General features: G+C 36.0%; 1 protein-coding gene across 1 annotated transcript in view; it reads left to right on the top strand.

Moving 5' to 3' along the window:
- Positions 1-3,993, top strand: part of Slc13a1 (solute carrier family 13 member 1) — an 84,803-nt gene extending 80,810 nt beyond the window's left edge. Inside the window, exons 13-15 of the mRNA XM_050145912.1 lie at positions 552-713; positions 2,072-2,209; positions 3,795-3,993. Coding sequence (XP_050001869.1) covers positions 552-713; positions 2,072-2,209; positions 3,795-3,932 — 438 coding nt within the window. The 3' untranslated portion in view covers positions 3,933-3,993. The remainder of the gene's footprint in view (positions 1-551; positions 714-2,071; positions 2,210-3,794) is intronic.
- The last annotated feature ends 19,969 nt before the right edge of the window (positions 3,994-23,962 follow it).

Below are 23,962 nucleotides of genomic sequence, written 5' to 3' on the forward strand. Positions count from 1 at the left end.
GACATTTAGATATTTTGATTACATAAAATTAATGTTTAATAGAGGAAAGCATAGAGAAAGAATTTAAAGTTCTTAAAGCATGACTATAGTATTGAAATAATTCTGAAAAATTGTTCATATCAAACCTATCTATATTTATCAAAACACAAGAATATGGGAAATGATATTTCAGAAACAAACTCAGTAAATACTGTGTGTGTATGTGAATGGTGTGATTAAATTGTGTTTCATTAAAATGAATTATGTGAAGGGAGACAGTTCTGTAGCTTGGTCTGTGTGAGCCTCCTAGGACTGGGATCAGGGCCTGTCTATAACAATTTGCCTGGATTTGGGGAACCTATTCCTCATACTGGGTTGCCTCTCCCATCATCAATGCAAAGTGAGGAGCTTCAGAAACAGAGGAGGAATGGATGGGTGGGGGTAGAGGGGAGGCAAAGGAGGAGACAGGAGGGGAGGGAAGGAAACTGTGGTCGGGATGTAAAATTAATGGAAAAAATAATTAATAAAAATGAATTATGTGAATAATAAATACTGCAAATTTGTTTTTTTAGGCATCAGGACTATCTACCTGGATAGGAAGTAAATTATCTCCTTTAGGTTCATTACCAATTTGGCTAATAATTCTGATATCTTCTTTGATTGTCACGAGTTTGACAGAGGTAGCCAGCAATCCAGCTACCATCACCATTCTTTTCCCAATATTATCTCCTTTGGTGAGTATTACACTTATATTGTTTTCCTCTAGAGTAGGTTTTCTTGTCATTTTGATTGTGAGTTTTCATCCTGTGGTATAGTTTCTTTTGGCTTAAATGAACCTTCTGTAAGCAACCTATATGGGCTTTATCTGCATCAGGTGACGTTTACTCAAGGGAATATATTTCACATCCAAGTAGGATAATCTTTAGTAAATAATTTACTTTTGATCTGCACAGGTTTTTGTTTTGTTCTGTTTTCATTTGCAAATATATGAAACTATTCTGGATCCAAATCAGCCATAAGATGAGTCAATAGTTCCAGGCACTTTGAAATATCACCTTTCCGAACAGTGTTCCTCAGTTTCTGAGTTTCTGAGAAGTTCTTCCTATAAGTAATGTACAGACGAATGAGAAGCTAGTCTTAACCTTGAGGCCTAAATTTCTTAGGCAGTTCTCAAGACAATGTGCTAAAAGGGGGAGGAAGACCCCTTTTCCACGCTCCATAGCAAGCACATGAGATAACTGAATGAAATGTTTTTTTTCTGATTCAGGTGGGTGGTGTTGGTGAGAAGAAAGCACTTTAAATTAAGAACTGTTTTAAAGAAACAGCAAAGAGTATCTTTCTGAAAATGATTCCCAGCCACTCCACAAAGTTATTTGCTCATATACTTGAGTTGCTACTAAAAAAGAAAATATAGATTGTTTATCCACTGCCTATTGGCAAGAAATCACAAACAACATATCATCTCAGCTTTCGGCTTTCTGGTTTTATTTCATGAAACAAACCACCAGAAAATTATGCGACGAGTTCCAGATGATAACCATTCTCCCTAAGTAATGATCCCTGAGGAATTTTAAATCTCTCACAGAAGTAATTGAGTAAATAGTACACTGAAAATCTCGAGAGCCACAGGCACCCAGGCCTTCCCAAGATTCTCTTGGTTGTCAGCTGCATGCTCGACAATTTCTTTGGTGTCTCTGACCTCAGTGACATCATCTATTATTTTGAGCTATACTAGCCATCTTATACTTTTCTAAAATGTTTAAGAATATACAAAGATATTATTATATAGTATAATATGTGAATGTACATAACACTAATTACATAATAAGCATATTTTGTTTAATGAAATTCCTGAGATAAGGTATACTTTACTTTCTAAATAAATTATAATAAAAGGTCAAAATACATAACAATAACAATAAAAATAAGAGACACTTTACAATACTCTGAGAAGTTATAAATTATGCATAATTTTATGCTTTTAGGTTTCAACTCTATTCTGGGAAAGTATTTTACAATAACTTTGTTCATTTTCACGCTTGGTGTCCACCCTCAGCATTTTAATTCCGCTCTCCTTTGGCTTTTCCCACAGGCTGAAGCCATTCATGTGAACCCCCTTCATATTTTACTGCCTTCCACACTGTGTACATCATTTGCATTCCTTCTGCCAGTTGCAAATCCACCCAATGCTATTGTTTTTTCATACGGCCACTTGAAAGTCATCGACATGGTAAGTTAGCAGCTAAAAGAACATAATGTCACCCAATAGACTCCTCTACCTGATGGGCTACCCTTACACTCTAATCAACCGTGATAAAATCAGAGATTGAAGTCTGTTTCTAAAACTGTGGGCACGAATGGTCATAGATTATTTTCAAGAAGCTAACATGCCATTAGAGTTTATGGTCACAAATAGAGATGTGGAATGCATGAAAAAAGGAAAAGAGCACAGAATTTCTTAACATGACTCCTTAAACATATGCCAAGACTAGGATCCAATCTAAGGCAAAAAAGAAACAGGAACACTACTGTTCTGTATCACAAATGTTTACACAGCATTTGGTCTGAAGAAGACGTTGCTCAATACCTGAGGAAAAGTACCTTTCTTGTAGATCTTGTAGATCTCTTTCTGGAGGATCTCTGTGAGAAACAAAGAAAAATTTAAGTGGTAGAACACACATTTTGTTTCCAAATACAAATAGTGGTAGCTGAGAATCAATTTGAGAACATTCCAGTCTTAAGCCAATATCCATCACCAATTTCCTACCCAACCCAAAGGAGAATATAGTCAAAATCAATTCTGTGAGTTTGCTCCATCTGTGGAGTTACACAGTGAGTTCCTGTTCTTTTTTTCCCACCCTAATTGCTGTCCCTGTAAACTAGTGAAATAAAACTTCTAAAAATATTTCTATGCTCAAGGCACATAACATCTTGTTGCAAAATAGAATATGTTTAACATAAAATATCACAAGCATGTACGTGTTTAAAACATGTACGTGGATAAAAAATCATGGCTTGTATGGATAGAAAAAGGATATCCAAAGTAATCATGCTAAATATTTCCCTTTTGCTTTGGAAAGCCATATTTTCATTCAGAGAATTCAGGAACAGGCAAACAGTCTCTGTGAGGGGACCAACCACAACTACTTTAGGCTTTGCAGTCCATAGAGTTTCTGCCACAATTACCCTCCTCCACTACTGTATCATATAACCAGTCAATGATATGCTATAAACAAATGAGCAATGATATGGTCTAGGGAAAAATCAAATGATAGTAACAAAAAACAATTTAAGAGCAGCAGCTGACAATCTCTAATATGTAAAAAACTATTTTGAGATTCTTCAATGGACACACTAGAATTCCCATGTAAGAGTTTCAAAAAATAGCAACACTAAGAAAGAGGAATAGAAGTGGCATTACAAAATGCCAATTAAAAAATACTCACATGGGAAAACAGTAATGCTAAGTGATACTGAAGAATACAGTTATCACATGGTATTCATGAAAACTATTCATTCATAAATAAGATTATAAATAATCAATTATAATTTAACATACAAGGGCAGATTGACTGATATTTATTCCAAAGAAAAGCCTCTCTGGTGCTGTCAAAATGATAGTTAGGGACAGATTCCCATTTGATGTGCAAGGAAGAATATCCCCAGTTGATGATAATCACGACTTATATAGGTCATTGAGGGTGCATGTAAATCAGGTTTATGCTTGCATGATACAATGTTGAAATCACTGTGGAATTTTTTTCACCGGGAGACTGACATGTATGCTTTTTTTGTTGTTGTTGTTGTTGTTCTAGGTTAAAGCTGGACTTGGAGTAAATATTTTGGGTGTTGCTGTGGTGATGCTGGGCATGTTCACCTGGATCGAATCTATGTTTAACCTGCATGAGTACCCTGCGTGGGCTCCTGACTTTGTTAATCAGACCATGCCATGACAACCACAAAATTGCTACCTACTTTATTGTGACTTTGGGACTTGCTAGGAATTCATTGTAAGATATAGTCACTGCAGTCCTGGTAAATGCCTCACACTCGCTGTCATAGAGTCTGTACGTCTTTTGAAGTACAACCAAAAAGCATCTACACACCTACATCCAGAAACCTATGGTTGAAATTGCGTTGGCAGACCCTACACACTCTTTCTCCATAAAAATGATGCTAGTACCTTCAACAAAGTTAGGCCATTTTCCACATCTTAAACTTGGAGTTAAGTGTAACATTTCAAACATTAATTTATTATTTGAAAATCTTCTTATGAAACTAAAAGCAGAAAATAAGGTATAAAAGTAAATGTGATACTTGAATAAATCATTTCTATAGTGTTTTTCAAGGGAATGCCACAGCCATTGGTGTAATAAAAGTAACATGTGTATTTATTTATTTATTGAAAATTCCAGCTGCATTATTACTAAGATAGAGACAAAACAAATTGAAATTAAAATAGTTATAAATTCCAAAATCCACAAATTCATTTGATAGTAGAAAATTTACAATAATTAATTTTATGTGTCCATATAAACAGGCTATCATTTTATTCATCTGTGAATTCTGTGCTGAGCAATGCATTTTGAGGAGTTATGAATAAATGAGTTGTGATTTGCAGTATTTTACGGTACAGTTAGAAAAGCTGTGCATTAAAACTATTAACACATCTGTGCAATGTATGACATATGCATCTCTCACCACAAAAATCACAGGATTTGGATTCTCCACTGCTTAGTCTCACAGAGGAAAAAACTAAAAAAAGCCCCCAGTTTCACAAATCCTGGGTTGACACAAAGACTACAAATTTTGAAGAAAATAACCAGAAGCGAAGTAATTTCTCTCTAGTACTCTGATAACTTTGCTTAACTTACTTTGTAGGGCCCTGTAGCCACTGTTGTCACAGATGCAAACTCTTCACTTGGGTTAGCAGATGTCCAGTAGGTGACCATAGCAGGATAAAAGCATTTAAAATCCCTTCTTTGCATTGTTTCTCTCACTTTTTTCTAATTAAATTTATTTTTATTTTAAAAAGTGTTTGCTTTAGAAAACTATATGAAAAATACATTGTAATTTAAAAATATTACTATATATAGAAGTAAATCACACAATTCTATTGTGTCAATACTGAAATAAGAAAGATAGAAGTAAATACAGAATAAAAAATTAAAAAGATGTACTTGACAAAATAGAAAAACTACTTATGATTATTATAAAAAGAAAACCAGCCTTCAAGCATACAGACAAACAAGAAATAAGATTAGAGAGAGAGAGAGAGAGAGAGAGAGAGAGAGAGAGAGAGAGAGAGATCTTTGGTATTCGAAAGCTGGCCTAAAAAATAAAATTATCAAAACCAAAATAATCTGCCCATTTAAGAAAAGATTGACATTAGAGCATGAAATTTTCCTGCTAAAAATAAAATGGAGGTCAAAAATAAACTTTTGTTTTTATTCCTCATTTGCACATTCCTTGACGTTAAAAACTTGGTTTGGAAATTTTTTTTAATGCTACTATTTATAAAATTATTCTTGAAATTAAGCATCAAAAGGGTTCTAAAAATTATGATATATCTTTTTTACTTTTTATCATTTACATGATTTTTAAATTTAAATATATTTTGATCTTATTTTTCCTCTCCCTAAAGTTCATCCAGATTCTCTCCACCTCCCTACAACTTTAAGTTCTTTCTCAGGAAACAAAAAACCAATACAACTAAAGTCCCCAAAACTAAGGGAAAAAAATAACACTACCCAAGAAGCAAAACAAACTACCCCCCAAACTGTAATAAAACAGAAGCAGGCACGAACAATAACTGTGGCTTTTCATTTTATGTTTGTCAGCTGCTCCTGAACAGGAGGCCTGTCCTGGAGGGGTTAACCCAGTGCCGCTGCATTCGAGAAAAATGATTTCCCCCCTCCCAGCAGATATAAGTGACAGTTTCATTGTTAGCCTTTACCCTAGTGACTAGGTTTTCATTCATTCATTAATTCACTCATTCATTTTTTGAAATATAACACAATAAATATAATAAGATAAAACAAAAACTATTCACTGAAGTTGAACAAGAGAAACCAAGAAAAGGGAAAGAACCCAAGAGCAGGTGCAAGAATAAGAAACTCACTCATTTACAGACTTGGGAATCACTAAAAATGCTACACTGGAAGCTTACGTGTGTACACAGAGGACCTGGCTCAGCCCCGTGCAGCCCCTGTGCATGTTGCTTCAGTCTCTGTGAGTTTATATGAATTTTGATCATGTTGATTTGGAGGGCCGTGTTTTTCTTGGTGTCCTCCATCCTTTCTGGCTCAAACACTCTTTCTGCTTTCATAGAATGCCCTAAGCTCTGACAGAGAAGGATTTGATGGAGCTATTTTATTCAGGGCTGGGTGTTTCATGGTCTCTTACCCTCTGTGTTGTACGTGGATGTGGTTGAACATGCATACCTCTATGCATGTCCCCATCTGTTACAGAAGGAAGCTTCTCTGACGGTGGTTGAACAAGGCTCTGATCTACAAGTACAGCAGAGTATCATCAGCAGTCATATTATCACTTCTTTTTTTTTTCTATTTTTAGATGAGTACTATTTGGTTTTATCCTAGGTCTCTGTGTTATTTAGTCTCAGGTTACCCAAGCAGTGTCAGGTATATCTTCTAAAATAATGTACAATGAATCGTCTGTTATTACATGTGGTTATTAGTCAATGAAAGTTAATCATCTTTTCAAATAAAAAGTCATTCTTTTTAATCTTAAAATATAATCCTGCTGCTTTGTGAAAATCATCTATGTTCAATTAATTCACTTATTCCTTTATTATTTTCCCTATCATATGTCACACTTTTATTTATGATATGGAATATAGATTAAATTCTGCTTACTACTTGTCATTTAATTTATCACTGATAAATTATACTATATGTTAGGTATATTTTTATTATGAAAAACGAAAATGAATTTTCCAATTATTATGAATAAGTTTTGGTCTCAAGAAAATGATATCAGCATTTCAGCTTGAATAATTTTAATGTATTACTTCCAGCAGCTGCCATCTGAGTACAAGAATGGTAATACTTAGCCCAAAATTGTTTAATTGAGCCATCCTGTTTTCTTGCCATATCTTTATGTTTGGTCGATATATCAGAACTGACTGATTCATTTCACATTAATCCCTTTTATATCAAAGTTCTCAAGCTTTTTAAATCTGAGGATTTCATGCTGTCTTTGAAATTTCTAAAAGACACTCTTAAACAGATGATCAAACACGTCTTCATCCTCCCACTCTGTAACAGATAGTATTTTTGCCATTATCTTGAGCATCACTTAAAGGTTAACTAGAAATCATTGTCACTTTAAATTTGAGCATCTTACTTAGGATCAGATCTTGTCTGGATAATAGTAGCAATTTCACTAACTGCTCCTTCACTGTTCACGTAAATACATTGAAGGCTTTGCTGTCATATGTATGTCTTTCACGTGCCCCAGTTGCTGCTGTGCAGGGCAGTGTCTCCAGGATCCAGGCTTTCTTTTCTAGTAAGTGTGTGATGTCCTCCCCTTCTTGGTTTCCATGTCTTTGTTCCTCTTAAAGGTAGAGAAATTGACTTTCAGCAAATGCTACTAATTAACATTATTGTACACAGTTGACAAAACAATATCATGGCATGTTGTTTGTGTCTTGACATGCTTTCTCTATGTAAAAGACTGTTGCATTTATCTCTATATCTCTGCCTCACGTAAATATTTGGAAAGAACCTTTGTAATCACTAGTCCAAGTACAGAGAATAAGTTACTATGGAGTGCTTGGCCATATATATGACTTGTTTACTACACTCCTTTATCCCAAGCTCAGGGAACATCAATGAAGTAGAGTAGAAAGAGTGTAGGAACAAGAGGTTAGAGAGGGCTGTGGTTAACTAGATCAAGAGAGTCAAATTCCAACATCTTTCAGGGAGGGCTTACAAGGCCCTACCCCTAGCTAAAGACTTAATAACAGTTGATAGATGCTAAAGGAGGGAGTTAGTTTTCTTCGGCAGTATTTTCCATAGTAGAATTGCCCATGCCCTAGTAGATGCTCCTTTACCCACTCACATATGGATAGCACTTAATTCAGCCTTAGTGGATTAAGAAGAAGAGGAGGAGCAGGAGAAGGGGGAGCAGCAGGAGGAAAACAGGAATGAGAAAGAGGAAGAAGAAGAAGAGAAGAACAAGAAGAAAAAGAGGAGGCGGGAGGGAGGGGAAATGGAGATGAATTTGGGAGAGGAACATGAATAGTGGGGTCTAGGAGAGTTAGACATGGATAATGGGTGTTGATGATAAAAACTTGGTCTATTAGTATATGAATTTCTCAAAGAATAAATAGAAATAGTATGTCAATAAAAAGCACCTTTGTGGTGATATTTTTATCCCAAAACTGTATTGATTTCTTTGATGAGTAACTCTAATGTGTATTTGTATAAGTATTTTACCAAATTAATTTGCCAAAGTAATTTACCAAATTAAATGTTTTTTTTCCTACTTATTTTTGGTAGGAGATGGATGCTAGAAAAGAAACAGTAAACCCAAGAGAAATGAGTCAATTTTATTCTTGGAACACAGCCTAAAATAGAAAAATAGTTAAAAACTGTTACTCCAGACCAGCACCAGCAATCTTACACACAAACAAACCACGATAACTTGCAAAAATGCCCTAGATAAGTTCTGGGAAGGCAACTATCAAAAGGAAGGTCACTTTTGTGGCCCTAACCCACATTAGTTCAGTTGTCACTAGAAATAGCAAACTGGCAGAAATTAAAAGGAGTTTTTGAAATATGTAGTCTTTAGCTGTTTAACAAGTCTGTAGATCCTCCTGTCTCTCTCCCATCCTCAGCACTGGGGTTACAGTACATATGACAATGCCCAGCACTGGGGTTACAGGACATATGACCATGTCCAGCACCGGGGTTATGGGACATATAACCATGCCCAGCACTGGGGTTCTGTGACTTATGACCATGACCAGCACTGGGGTTATAAACATATAACCATGCACAGCACTGGGGTTATGGTACACGTGACCATACTCTGTTTTCCACATGGGCACTATGGGTTGAACTCATGCTCCCATGGCAAACACTCTTATTTACTTAGCCATCTCTCCAGCACTACTTTGTATGATGTTTTAATAAAAACTGACAAACCACAGCAATGTGAAAGCAATGTGCATGACCTAACACTAACAGAATAAGTGGAATCCAAAGGACAAAGAGATTGGGTATCATAATAGTTAAATATAGGTCATAAAATCATGAGAACTAATATCTGAAAACATGAAGAGAGTTATGGAAACAGTGTAAAGATAGTAAGCATGAACTGACAACATTCCCTTAAGATTTTTGTACCAAGATGTTCAAAGAAGCACAACCATTGATATGAAAGAACTTTGAAGATGGATATAATCAGTTTAAATGATCAGCTAACTTTAAAATAGAGAGATAATGATATATTATTCATATTATTCAAGTGTACCCAGAAAAAGTACATCAGCCCTTAAAGGCAGAAGAGAGGAGAGAACATGGAGAGCCATGAAAATGAGAATGAGACTCAATCTACCTTTGATGGTTGTGGGTGAAGCTAATCCCAAGCCAGGTAGTGCAGGCAGCTTATAGTGGTTGAGGTTGGTCCTCAACTGAAAACTCAACTAGGAGTTTGCCCTATAGCTACGTGGAACTGACCTCTACCAACAGCCAGTATGATCCTTGGAGCACCTGTGGAGGTTGTTGATGTTACCCCTCAAGATTTTGTTTTGACCATCAGTTTCCATAGAACTTCTAATTATGATGGATGTCATTTTTAGCCACTAAATTTACAGTATTGTGTTATGGTAGCAATAGTAAAACAAATACAGTGAGCAACATAAGACTGTAAACCATAGTAGAGAGAAGATGTGTCAAATAGAACTTTTAGAAGTAGGAGTATTGCAGCGTTAAAAAAAAATAAGAGGTTAGGTAACACAGTTTACAAACCAAAAGTGTAAACTGGAAGACAATCTCAAAACATGCAAAATGCATAGCACCAGGGTAAAATATAGAACTCTGAAAGGGAGATTTATTAGCTGCTGCTTGCTGGGACAAAAATCTATCTAAATGACTATAGAAAAGTTTCTTTTGGCTCAGGTTGAAGATGTAGTCCACCATGGTAGGAAGGCATGACAACTGGAGCATGGTGCAGCTGTTCATTCTGCAAACAGTCAGAAAGCTAAATGAAACAATGGTGGCACTCAGCTAACAATCTCCTTTATAATTCATTTAGGATTCTGGTCCACGAGATATAGTACTACCCACATTCAGGGTGAGTCTTCTCAGTTAAACCTTTCTCAAAATCTTCACAGAAATATCCAGGAGTATGTTTCAAAGCAACTCTAAATCCCATCAAGTCAACTAGGAAGACTAGTCACCATAAAGAGTTAAGAAAAATCAAGTTAAAATGAGAAATACATCTTTAATCAGAATAGGAAAAAATAACACAAGAGAGAGGGATGAGACCTGGTGGCACATACTTGTAATCTTAGCACGGGGGAGTCTGAGATAGGAAGATCAGGAGTTCAAAACTAGCCTGAGGGATAGAGTTAGTCCTATTTTACATAGAGGGGGGTGGGCCAGGATTATAATTTAAAAAGAGTGATTACCAAACATGCTGAAGATCCAAAACAATGGACTATCAATCCAGAATTAAATGTTTCAGTAACTAAAGACAAAAAGAGAACTCAAACCAACAAAACTTACCTTAACGTCAAATGTTCACTAAAGGTCTTCTAAAGGATATATCAAGCAATATAAAAAAAATTAGAAGAAGTATACATGACCTAATGAGGAATAATGAGTAAGTCTGTCAAACGTCTTTGTAAAAAATTAAATCTAGAATCAGGAAAATTACAATGTATAAGTTCAAAGGACAATGGATTAATCTATTTGTTGCTTTTTTCAGGGGAGTAGAAATAGTGCACAGTATTGGGAGCTGTTCATTTAGAGCTAACACTTTTAAGGGAGCTATGCTAACCTGCGGGCATGACTCAAAGATGGGCCTCTTGAATGAAAAACATCTCCCATAGGTTCAGGAGTTTGAATACTTGGCCCCAGTTGTTGGTGGTGTTTGGGGAGGCAGTGGTCAAGAGGTGAGCTTGTTCTACATGTTTATAGTCCAAGCGATAGTTAAAAAAAAAAAAAGGCTTGAGGCTCATCTACCCTATTTCTGATGTCCCAGTTCACTACATCAGAACCCAGTTCTTTAGAAATCCATTGTAGACTAAAGACCAGCAGCTCTTGAAGAAATCTCTAGGACTCCAGCACTAGAGTAGAAGTGCAGAGACATCTAGTTTTTTGGGCTGAACAATTACTGGATTCTTGGCCTGTCTGTTGGAAGACAGCCACTACTGGACTATTCGGCTCACACACTGGAAGCTACTCTAATAATTCCCCTCTTGTATATTTTCAATCTATTCCTTTGGAGAACCTTGAATAATAGAAGAGATAATTTTGACAAAGGGAGGTAGATGTTGTATGTCTGTTTCAGGGAGAGAGTTTTACACCCCCCCCCCAACATACACACAAAATGAGAGAGGGGGGGGAGAAAGAGGGAGAGAGAGAGAGAAAGAGAGACAGAGAGAGAGAGAGAGAGAGAGACAGAGAGAGAGACAGAGAGAGAGACAGAGAGAGAGAGCCAATAAGACAAAGAATGCCCAAATTAACTATATGAGACCAAAATACCATTGAAAATTTTTTTGTGTGTTGAACTACTCCTTGGTCATGAGATCTACCCTGAAGTGTGGTTAATATACCCATGAGACCCCATTAGAGAAGTCTAATTTTTCTTTTGCAGGTGGGTAGCAATGGAAAGATAACTTCTTGGTTAGGGGTAGGAGACAGTGTTTCCTTTCTTCTCTCGGCACTGGGAAGGCTTTCTTCCTTAGCATTCAAACTTATAATTTTCTCATAAGAAGTGTTTTCATCTCTTGCTTTTTCTATTATATTTTGTGTTCCCTTTGTGCTAGCTAAGTTGCTTCAAAATTTTTTCTTTATTGCTTATTTTAAGAAATTTCCTTGAGAAGGAACTTGAATGTTATTTTCTTTATTTTTCCTGTGAGGAATTTATTAAGACAAATCAGTTTGTTTGTTTATTCCTTAGTCATTTTCTATCAAAAATTATTCAAATATTTATTTTACACAATTTCCAATGTTTTTTGTTAGAATCAATGATTATTTTTGTTCTGTCTTATTTGATGTTAACTCTATTTAATTTCACATATAGTCACATTAATCCCTAGGAAGTTGATTTGGCCTTAGAGTATTACTCAGATTATACTTTTGCCCAATATGAATGGAGCTCTGGGTTTCACCCCAAGCACTGAATAAAATAGATGTGATGGTACACACTCACAACACTAGCACTAACGAGATAGAGGAAGGAGGATCAGAAGTCAGAGTTGTCCGTGGATAAATAATGAATTTGAGGCCTGCCTGAGATAAAGGAGACAATGTCTAAAAGGCAGCAAAAAGGAAAGAAAAATTGCCTTTGGCTTTTACTCTATGTTTCCCAGGCACTCATCAAACTCTTCTGTATTCTGCCTTCTTCAATATGTATAAATAGGGCATATGATTGCTCTATGTCTTGTAAAGAATCTGTGTCATCTCAGCACAATCTTTTCAAATGTTTTTTTCTCTGATTTTGAGTCACATGTTTTTTTTTGTTGTTTTCTGCCTTGATATTTGTTTTGTAATTGAACCCTAGGCATTATTAATTCTTTTACCTTTGTTACTGTACATTTTTATACCAAAATGTTCTTGGTTATCATTCTTGACCTTTTAATGTTATTTGAGAAAGTCTGATCTTGAGATTTGTTTCTAAGATTTGTTGGTTTATTAGTTCCTTTATTTCTTCAAATTTCATACTTGAGCTCATAATATTTCATAATTTTCACCCCTTTGCTCTCCAATCACTAACTCCTCCTGCCTCCACCTGAGATTCCTGACCTTTTTAGTATTAATGTATAACTATCTAGAGCAGTGGGGTTCAAGCTTCCAAAGGCTGTGACCCTTTAATACAGTTCCTTATGACTCCCATTATAAAATTATTTTTGCTGCTTCATAACTATAATTTTGCTACAGTTATAATCATAATGTAAACAGCTATGTTTTCTGGTGTTCTTAAGTTACTCCTGTGAAAGAGTTGTTGTTCTACCCCAAAAGTGGTCATGACCCACAGGTTGAGAAACACTGATATAGACACACACAAACACACATTTTACTAAGTTTATTTAGTATTGCTCATATATACTTGGGGCTGACCACTTAAGATTATTGAATAACCTATCAGGGTTCTCTTTTTTCGAGAAAACTGATTATCCCTCTCCTTCCAGCCATTGATTGTCTATAGTTCTTTATCTAGGGATGAAGTATTGTTAGACAACAATATTTGTTGTGAGTTCATGGGCAAAGATTTCCTGTATTGTCTAGAACAGACTACATTATCGCAAATATCTTGGTCCCCTGGCTCTTAAATCTTGCTCATATTCCCTGAGTTTGAGGCACAGGACTTGTACTGTAGTTGTACCAAATGGGTTGTGTGCCCTGCAGCCACTTATTCTCTGAATTTTGACTAGCTGCAGATCTGTGCTGTAACCCATCTGCTACAGAAAGAAGCTCCTTTGGTGGGGGCTAAAAGTGACACGACACTTACATGAGAATGTGTACCACTGCAGCCAACATTCCTGCGGCAGAAAGATGCATTTTGGCTCAGTTTCAAAGAATTCAGACCATGAATATTGGCCCAATGTGCTTGGGCAGAACACCCTGATATGAGTGTGTTGGCTGGAGTAGAGCTACTCACTTCATGACCACCCCAACCAGAAATCCTTGAGAACTTAAAGAAGCAAGGAACATCATACCCATGAGGACCAACCCCTAGTGATCTCCTTTTTCAACTGGGTCCCACATCCTTACATTTCCATATCATCTCAAACTAGAACCATTTTCTAGATACCGGGAGTTCAGATCACTAGTTTGTGGTAACAATTTGCATTCAACACATAACAAGTAAGCTTGATTTAAGTTTGGATAGATTCTCTTCTGATGCAATGCATAAGCATTGCAGCTGAGTATTGTGTGTGTCTGATGCTCCATGAGCTTAGAAGTTTTCCACTCTGGATGACAAGCTATTTTCAGTCCTGCAGGAGCCCTGAGAATTTGCCTCACTTGCATTTTTATGGTGATCACTGTTCAGTAGATTTTATGGGTATGGGGTGCTTATTACTTTTGGTGATCTCATTTATGGTCTGGGTCTGTGCATTTTTCTCCTCTGTGATTCTCTGTTTTGCAATCTTTCATCACTCCAAGCTCACATCTCCACAGTGAACAGTGGAATCAAGCTGAGCTCCCTTAGATGAACGTCTTCCTAAAACCTATCTCCATAGAATGATCTAGAACCATTATAACACTTATATATTCCTATGTGTCAAAAGTTGCTGTCATGTGTTGCCCGGAGGTCAAACTCTGAAAATATTATTTCATATAATTTGTTTTGTTTCCTAGTTGTTTCAGACAGAAGAGTAAATTTTGTTCCTGATGTTATATCCTAGCAAATACAGAATGAAGTTCCTAGAACAGTTCAATTCAATTATGACTCTTTTGATTTTTCCTAGGAAGCTTGGAATTGGGACAAACTGAGTTAATGGGGTAATTATGGAATCTCCTATTATAAATGCTGGTGTGTAATAAAGCCCTTAAGTAAAAGAATAAACTCTGATGAAAATCATTATGGTGGCAATGGAAAGTGGGAAAGATGACTTTGTGAGTTGAAATGTGAACCTTGTTTAGTCTGAGATGTGTTTAATACCTATCAGAAAATATTAGGAGGGACTATCTATAAATACTTAAATGTGGAATGAGAACAGTTGCTGTGGGACAACAGTCTTATGCCCTGTAAAGATTTGTCACTTGTATTGGTTTAATAAAATGCTGATTGGCCAGTAGCCAGGCAGGTAGTATAGGCAGGACAGCCAGAAAAGTAAAATGCTAGGAAGAGGAAAAACTCAGTCTGTAGTTGTCAGGCAGACCAAGAAAAAGCAAAATGAGAATGACTCATTGATAAAAGGTACTAAGCCACGTGGTTATCACAGACAAAAAATTATGAGTTAATGTGAGATATAAGAGTTAATAAGAATCCTGTGCTAATAAGCCAACTAGTTTATAATTAACATAGGCCTCTGTGTGTTTCTTTGGGACTGAACTGCTGCGGGACCAGGCAGGACAGAAACCTCTGTCAACAAACAGTGACAACATAAACATTTTAAATTTCAAATACAGTGTTTCTAAAGGGTGGAGTGAGTATGCCCTTTGTGTTTTCTCAACAGCATTATTCATTACAGTTATACTTAGTATTTTTTATGCTTGTGTATTTTATTTATTAATTGCCCATATTTATTAAAGTACACAGTATATAAGAAGCTACATATGGAATGTGGTAAGTTTGGGTGCACACATTCAATTGTGTCACCATCACTATAATCCAGGTAATAACCACACCCATCATATCTAAGTCTTCTTGTGTCCCAATTATCTATTTCTGCTGGTGTTGTTTTGCTGCTTTCAATGTCCTGATCTCAAACAGGAAAGGAATTGTTTCTGGACAGCACAGCATTAGAGGATACTGAGAGCTGTGGGGAAACTTCTAGGTTTCTTGGGGATGTTTTCATCCTCCTTCAGTTTGAACTGAATCATGGCTTATCTTCATACTTATAACAGGGCTAGAATCTATCAGATAATCTAGGACTTGACTGTCTTTGTTATAGTTCTGTTGCTGTGACAAAACAGGATGATCAAGACAACTCTAATAAAAGAAAGCATTTAATTTGGCATTTGCTTGCAGTTTTAGAAGTTAGTCTATGATTATTATGGTAGGAACAAAATAGCCATGGCACTGGAGCAGTACCTGAGAGGCTTATATTGTCATTGCCAGGCATCAGAAAGAGAGAGAAAGGTACTTGACCTGGCAAGGGCTATAAAATCCTCAAACTCCACCACAGCAACTTACCTCCTCTACCAAGACACACCTCTTAATCCTTCCCAAACATTTCCACTACCTCTGGACTAAATATTCAAACATATAAGCCTATGGAGTCATTCTCATTCCTTGACAGTCTATTATATTGCAACTCTACTCAGAAATACATGTCAAGTTTCATGCTACATGATATTTGTTATGGGTTAAAGTCATATTAAAAGTTAGTATTTACAAAAGCTAGTGTTACTTATGTTTACTTTTTATTTTTCTTAATTTAAGAGCTTGGCTTTTTTTCATGTGTCAGTTGGTATTGAAGACCCGACAGTCAGTTCTTCTATTCAGTTTGACCACTTGTGTTTTTCTGTAGTGGCGTCCCATCTGGTGAAAAATGAAACTTCTTTGATGAGGAGTGAGAAATATGCCTATCTAAAGATACAAAGATAAACATTTAGAACACATGTAGAGATTACACTTGTTTAGAAAAATAGCATTAGTAGGTTCTCCTCTAGGATCTATGACCTCACCAACCACAGGTTCCATATGATGTATATATGTATGATGCATGACATCATCAGTAAAGTACCTGTTGAGCAATAAGACATGCACCTGTAACTCAACACCTGGCAGGCAGAGCTTGATGGGTCATTAAAACTCATTGTCTTACCAGAATAACCAACTTGATAAGATACAAGTTCACTGAGACAACCTGTCACAACAAGAGAAGATGTAGAATAAGGGAGAGAGTTGTGTGGGAGAAACTGGAGGAAGAAAAAGAAAAGGAAAATGATTATGTTCTAATTTTGAGTAGATAAAATAAAAAGATAATGTTGAAACAAGAAATGAATGTGTCTAAAATCTATCTCTGATTTCCACATACACTTACATATCAGTTATACTTCCATACATACATACAAACACGCACCCAACACATACAGAATAGCATTAACCAAGTACTTAATGAAAGATAAGCCAGTGGTCAAGAAGAAGTATTGTTTTTACTACAAAACTCATAAAAATAGTGATAGTGTGTAGATCTTAAGAAAATAGGTAGAAAGCAGAGATGATAAGTGTACATGCAAGTGCTTGTTGCTATATTATACTGTTAACACTTTCTGCAATATGCTCTAAATCTAGGTTCCAAATACTACACATAGTGAATTTTTAATTGTCAGCAGATAGCCAAAAATTAATAGTATATACACTTCAGGAGTACATAGCTACATATGTACAATGATCAAGACTGTATGCATGATATATATATATCGTGCATATATATACATATATACACACATATATGTACATATATACATATATATGTATATCATGCATACAGATATATGCATGTGTGTACAGATAATAGAAGGCTCAGAAACAGTCACACAAAAATGAATCTTGCTGATTTTTTTTTGTTTGTTTGTTTTGAGACAGGGTTTCTCTGTGGTTTTGGAGCCTGTCCTGGGACTAGCTCTTGTAGACTAGGCTGGTCTCGAACTCACAGAGATCCACCTGCCTCTGGCTCCCGAGTGCTGGGATTAAAGGCGTGCGCCACCACCGCCCGGCTGCTGATTTTTCTGATTTTTTTTAAACAAATTCTATTCGCATATAATACATCCAGACCACAGTTTCCCTTCCCTCCACTTCTCCCAGCATCCCCCACCTTCCCTAGTTCCCAAATTCCCTCTTCCTCTGTTTCTCTTCAGAAAGGAGCAGGACTCCAAGAGACAGCAGACAACCATAACAAAACAAGATATAATAATACAAAGCAGAAGCCCTCTTATCAAGGCTGACATGGAAACCCAATAGGAGGAAAAAAGTCCTAAGAGCAAGTAAAAGAGTCAGAGACACACCTGCTATTAATGTTAGGAGGCCCAAAAGAACAGCAAGCTAACAGACATAATATACATGCAGAGGCATGCCTAGGCCTCACAGATTTTTTTTTATGAAGTTCTGAGTATAATTCAATGCAGGAATAATGATCTTTTTCATCTCATAGTGCCAGAACATGTAAGTATCTATATGCCACAAAAATAAAAGAAAAAGAAAACTTCACATCTCATATCGTAGGTAAAAATGACTCAAAATGTATCATGGGTCTAAATGTAAAGTAGAAGATTATACAACTATGAGAAAAGCTCAGAAGAGAGTCGTCAGGAACTGTGATTACTGAGGACCTTGCAGGCTTTATGTTAAATGCTAGTATTCCACCTGCAAATCTTTTCATTTTTCATCAAAATGAAAAAGTTGCCCCCATCAAAAGACTTCATTGAAAAAGTAAAAATATAAAAGTGAAAAAACTATTCCCAAAACATATGTTTGACAAAAATCTTTGTCCAAAATACATATCAAAGTCTTAAAAGTCAATAAGCAATCAATGCAACATAAAATGACAAAAAAAGCTATGAACAGACATTTCACAGAGGAGAAAATGAAGATGTCACCTAAACTTACAAAAAGATACTCAACATAGGATCCAGGGCATTCTGCTTAATACCAGGTCTCCTACCTGGCATGTACAGGCCCGGAGTTTGACCCCAGCCCTGCAAAGCAATTCAAAGAATTTAAAATATATCTCATGACATCAACCATAATGAATTAAAATTATGAGCTATTGCTACACACTTGCTGCAATAGCTACCAGAAAGAATGGAAACACCACGGGCAGATGAGGAGAAACTCAATCATTCAGACAACACTGTTGAGAATGGAATAGCTACAGCCTGAGTGGGAAGCAGAACCATTCTGAACACAAAACTGCCATATGACATGCAGTCATAGTCTTAGAAAGGAAAATTTATTCTCAACCAAAAACCTGCATTTGAATATTTGTAGATACTTATTAGTAAATATACAAAAATTAGAAGTCTGGATTCTCAAAACATATCAAGTCATAAATTATAGGCCACCTGCCTGCATTCTCACCAAGTTCTCCTACTATGTCAGGTGCAGCTTTGACTGGAATTGTCTAAAGCATCTTCAAAGTTTTTACTATTTATGTTATTGATGGAATAATGTTTAGGGGAGGAACTATGAATATTCTTGTATCATTATTGGAGGAGCCAGCCATGATAAGATAAATATGAACAGATCACTTAAAGAAAGTTCTTTATTTCCAACCATTACCACCTGCCAGAGTAGGTTTCAGCCATGGATAAGATTAAGGGGGCCTGAGTCTCAGTAGTTTATCCTGAAGCAATACCTGGTTGCAGGAAGGACTGTAAACTAAGATTACCTGAGCACCACCCAAGAACAGACCATCCAAAGGAAATGCCTAACATTCCAACCACTGTAGATAGGATCACCTGCCAGCCCACTCTCACCAGGACAAACCTAGACAAATGTCAGCCAATCAGGGGTCCTGAATCTCAGAAACCCCTCACCCCCACCTTTACTACTATAAAAACACAACTCTAACAGAACTCGGGGCTCTCCGCGCATTCCAATACGTTGGAAATGCGGAAAGACCGAGTTTGCAAACTTGCATAAAATAAAGGCTCTTGCTTCTACATTACAGGATTCAGTCTCCTCATTGGTTTTTGGGGCACTTCACGGATTTGGGCATAACAGTTAAAATGTTTCTCATTACAATTGCAAACGCTCAAAAAAAAAAAAAAAAAAAAAAAAAAAAAAGAGCCTGAAGATGGATATCAGGGAAGAAAATGTGATGTTTTAGGTGGAGAGCGCAGCTGGCAAACAGGCTTATAGTGGTACTTCCCAGCCGTTGTTGAAACTTGGGTTAGCTGGAAGAACAAGACTTAATACACTGAGCATATAGGAATGACCCTCGTCCTCCTTTTTTCTTCTCTGATTTCCAGGCTTCTCAGTCCATCTGGTTTTCATTCCTATTGTCAGAACGGCTGATGGAGTGCCTCTTTAACACACTCAGCACATCAATGCGTTAATTGATAGATGCATTGCACCGTAATTGCACCTTCTCAGAGAACGTTCACACTGTTCAATTTTATTACAGTCTGATGAAGTACTCTCTAGAAGATAAAGTGGCAGCATATGAGACATCAAAGTACACACTCCCCGTATATTTCCATGTCTTTTTTTTTTTAATGAAGAGATGTCAATCTGTCTATTAGGATTTTTTCAAAAAATATTTGTTGACATTTTCTAATCCCTCTCTATTCTCTTGGGGAAAAACTGATGACTTAATTGTGTTGTCATTCTTTCAGTTATTCCCAATTCTTGTCAGTGTATGTTCAAGACTTTTCAAGAGAACTGGAAGATTCAGAAATTTCCAGTCACTCAGGGACTGATTCAATTCACTGTGCAAAGCATTATTAAAAATCAAAAGTCTGTAATGGGCTGTAAGTTTTCTCTGATAATCCTTTTTTTTATTTCTTCATAAAAATGTACTTGCATAATAAATATTCCCATTGCATTAAGGAAAGAGTATATGAAAATTGACAGTGATATTTGGGAGGAAAAGCTATCCTGTGGTTTTGTTAATATGAGTTCATAAATATCTTTGGTTATAAAAACTAATGCTCAGCTGATTCTAAAGAAAGTATGAGTCAGGCACTGTAAGGCTTAAGTGGAGATAAGAGTACCTCAGAATGGAAGTGATGGTGGCAAGGAATGTCTTAAAATTATGTAGGATGAAGGCTTTGGTGCAATATTATCTAACATTATACTACATTAGGTAATTTGCTAGAGTATGGTTATCTAATTTAATAGTAGGGGGAAATTTTAAAGTGCTAAGAGCCTAGGTTTGGTGTAAAAAATGCTCAGGTCTGAATATTTCTGCTGCATTAACTTTGGTTCAGTTATTTAATTTTTAAAACCTTTTTCCCACTCTGGAAAATGTTGTAAGGCTAGTGCACAGCTCCTCATGGCTCCTGATTTAATCCTAATTCATGTGTCCAATTTTTCATTTAAAATTTTAATTTTGAAGAGTGCTCATTATGATTTATAAGATGTGCTTTTGCCTGCATGGAACATGTTTTTGTACAAGAGGAGGACTGAGGGTTTAGCACCTTCTTTAATCCTACTGGTGACTTGCTTTTTCAGGTTTTTGGTTTTATTTTGTCATGTTTGCTTGTCAAACATCATTTACAATAAGGTGTTTTTTTTTATTCATCACATGGTTTCATTGTATAATATGCATTGGTTTCAAATTATTAAACATATTCCTCAACATCCATGCACGGGTTATGTTCCCAACTTATTCATTGTTGGCTGAAAGCTTGTGTTGAGTGTCTTTATCTCTTGTGGGCTCATCCACCACTAGCCAATGTTTTAACGGCAGTTTTACTCACTGTTCTATTAAGCCAACTGTTTCACATTATACTTGAATGTAGAGTCTACTGTGAATATCTTCCTGCACTTTCTGATTTATCCTAGCATAATGTTCTCTAATTTCATCAGTGTTATTTCAAAGTGCCTCAGTTTTCTTCCTTTTCATATATGAATAGTATTTGTTTATCAGTAGATATGTGGGTCATTTCTATATAATAGCTATCATAATTTATCTTGACAAAAATATAAGCATGCAGATATTTCTTAAAGAGAGTCCAACTTCATGTTCTATAGATACACAGAAATGGAATTGCTAGATCACATGGGCAGTCTACCTTTTTTAAAAAAGAACTTCAGTGATCTTTCTGTATATTGTACATGCCCACAAGAGGAGAAGACTTCCATTTCCCCTGTAGCCTCACCACTTGCTACTTTTGTCTTTCTGATAGTGGGCATCCTAACAAGGATCAAGTGAGACTTGACTGAGGTTCCAATTTACATGTCTCAGATAATCAATAATATTGATTTTCTTTTCATTTACCTGTAGGCCACTTGTATAGATTTCTTGGAAGTATGTCAACTCATTTTATTTTAAAAAATTATTCCATACATTGTTTTCTTTTTATTATTATTATTTTCCTTTAAAATTGTAACCATCACATTATTCCTTTCTCTATCTCCTCTTTGCTACCCCTCACATGTCCACTCCCACTCCAAATACCAAGATCTCCCCTTATTTAACCACTATTGTTTTATACACACATGCATTTGCACAAACATACATGTAACAGACAAATTACATAATCTGCTGAGTCCATTCATTGTTGCTGCATGTTTCTAGAACTAACCACATGGTATAGGATAACCAATCAGGGGTTCCTCTCTCAGAGGTTGCTAATTCCCAGTATCTCACCCAGAGCTGGATAGGTTACAATGCCAACTGTTGTGGAAATTGTTCATGTCCTGCCTAGGAAGCCATGAAGTTGAGCTTTCATATGTATTGTCAGATAACATGGTCTCACAGCAAACTTCCTGGCTCTTTCAATCTTTCCTCTCCCTCTTCCATGGTGTTCCCTCAGCACTAGGTGAAGGAGTTGTGTTGTAGATGTATCAACAGGGGCTAAGCTCCCCACTGGTGCAGAACAATTGTCTATATTCTGTCAATTATGCTTTAAATAAATGCTGATTGGCCAGTAGCCAGGGAGGAAGTATAGGTGGGACAACTAGACAGGAAGTAAAGGTGGGTCAATGAGAACAGGAGAATTCTGGGAAGGAGGAAGCCCATTCCTCCCCAGTCCTGTCCCAACCACAGAAGAAAGAAGATGTGATATGGATAGTACTGTTTCCATTTCCAGGGTGACAAGTGAGATATGCCATCTCACTATGGAGTTCTCCACAAGGGCAGCTTTTAAAATTATCCAGAAGGATTTTGTTCACCCTAACTGGCAGGTCATAAATAAATGTTGACTTTAGTACAGGAAAAGCAATTGACATTAAGTTAATACAGTGTACTAAGTGTGCTTTCATATGGCCACAAGTGTCTTCACAGCACGTCCTTGATTACATTGATATAATGACTGGAGTTATTCCTTCTAGTGTCTTATGATTAAAACCTACAAAATAATGAAAGTGTCAATAAAGAAAAACAAGTAATGCAATGGCCCAGAGTAGAGGTATGATAGAAACAATGAAGCCAAAGCCATAAAGCGAAGACATGAAAACAATAATTTAGCTCAGGGGTCTGGCATCTAACTGACTTGATTTTAAATACTGTATCTAGAAAAAAACTTCACTTTGTAGTATTTTAAAACCATCCAATAAATATGAATTCCTTTGATATTTAGAAGTTAAAATTACAAAAGACCTCAAAAATGTGGAAAATAGCAATGTCAAGCTATCTACTATCCTATGAGCCCACCATTCATAAAATGTATTTTAAATCTCCCCCCAATAAATATTCTATATAGCAATTGAAACCCCCCAATTCATTATGATCAACTGTTTTGCTAGAGGTAAACACTATTTTGAATTTTAAATATACTATTTCCATCTATCCATATTTTACCACTTTTCTTACATTTGTAAATATGTATAAATATCATAAGATATCACCTGGTTAACTAGTAGAGTTTTTAATCTATATAACTGTGAACAGTAATGTATAGACATTTCTATTTGCCTCTGTCCTTGCCATCATTTATTGTTAGACATTTGAATTCTTAGAAAATGAAATGCTTTAACATTTCCTTGATTTCCCTAAGACTGAACATTTTCCATATAATTATTAGCTTTTCAGAGTTTAATATATTTTGAATTGTGAATACAAACACATTTATTTTCCTACTTGTATACTATTTGTTTTATTTCTTTGTGTTGATTCTTTAGATGAATTTTATTCTACTGTCTGTCAGGAGGGGGCTCTCTATATTTTCAAGGTAGATTTATTTGAGCCAATATTTTAATATTTATTTTTCTTCTTATTAAGAATGTACCCCTTTGAAACCCTATCAATGAACTTGAACATCTTATTTAAGAGATATCTTCTTTCCCCATAGTCATAAAGCTGTTTCAATATTTCCTAAAAATGTTTATATATGAAATTAGAATGTACTTTTTCTCCTTCTTGTCCCTGTTCAGTTTCACTGTAAAGACTACAGCATTATTACATATCAAGTGTTTTCCTATTTTTGTAAATAGGAAAAGAAACATACAA

The sequence above is a fragment of the Alexandromys fortis genome, unplaced genomic scaffold (genome assembly GCF_014885135.2).
Source record: "Alexandromys fortis isolate MF-2015 unplaced genomic scaffold, M_Fortis_MF-2015_v1.1 scaffold_34, whole genome shotgun sequence".
In the NCBI taxonomy this organism is placed as follows: domain Eukaryota; kingdom Metazoa; phylum Chordata; class Mammalia; order Rodentia; family Cricetidae; genus Alexandromys; species Alexandromys fortis.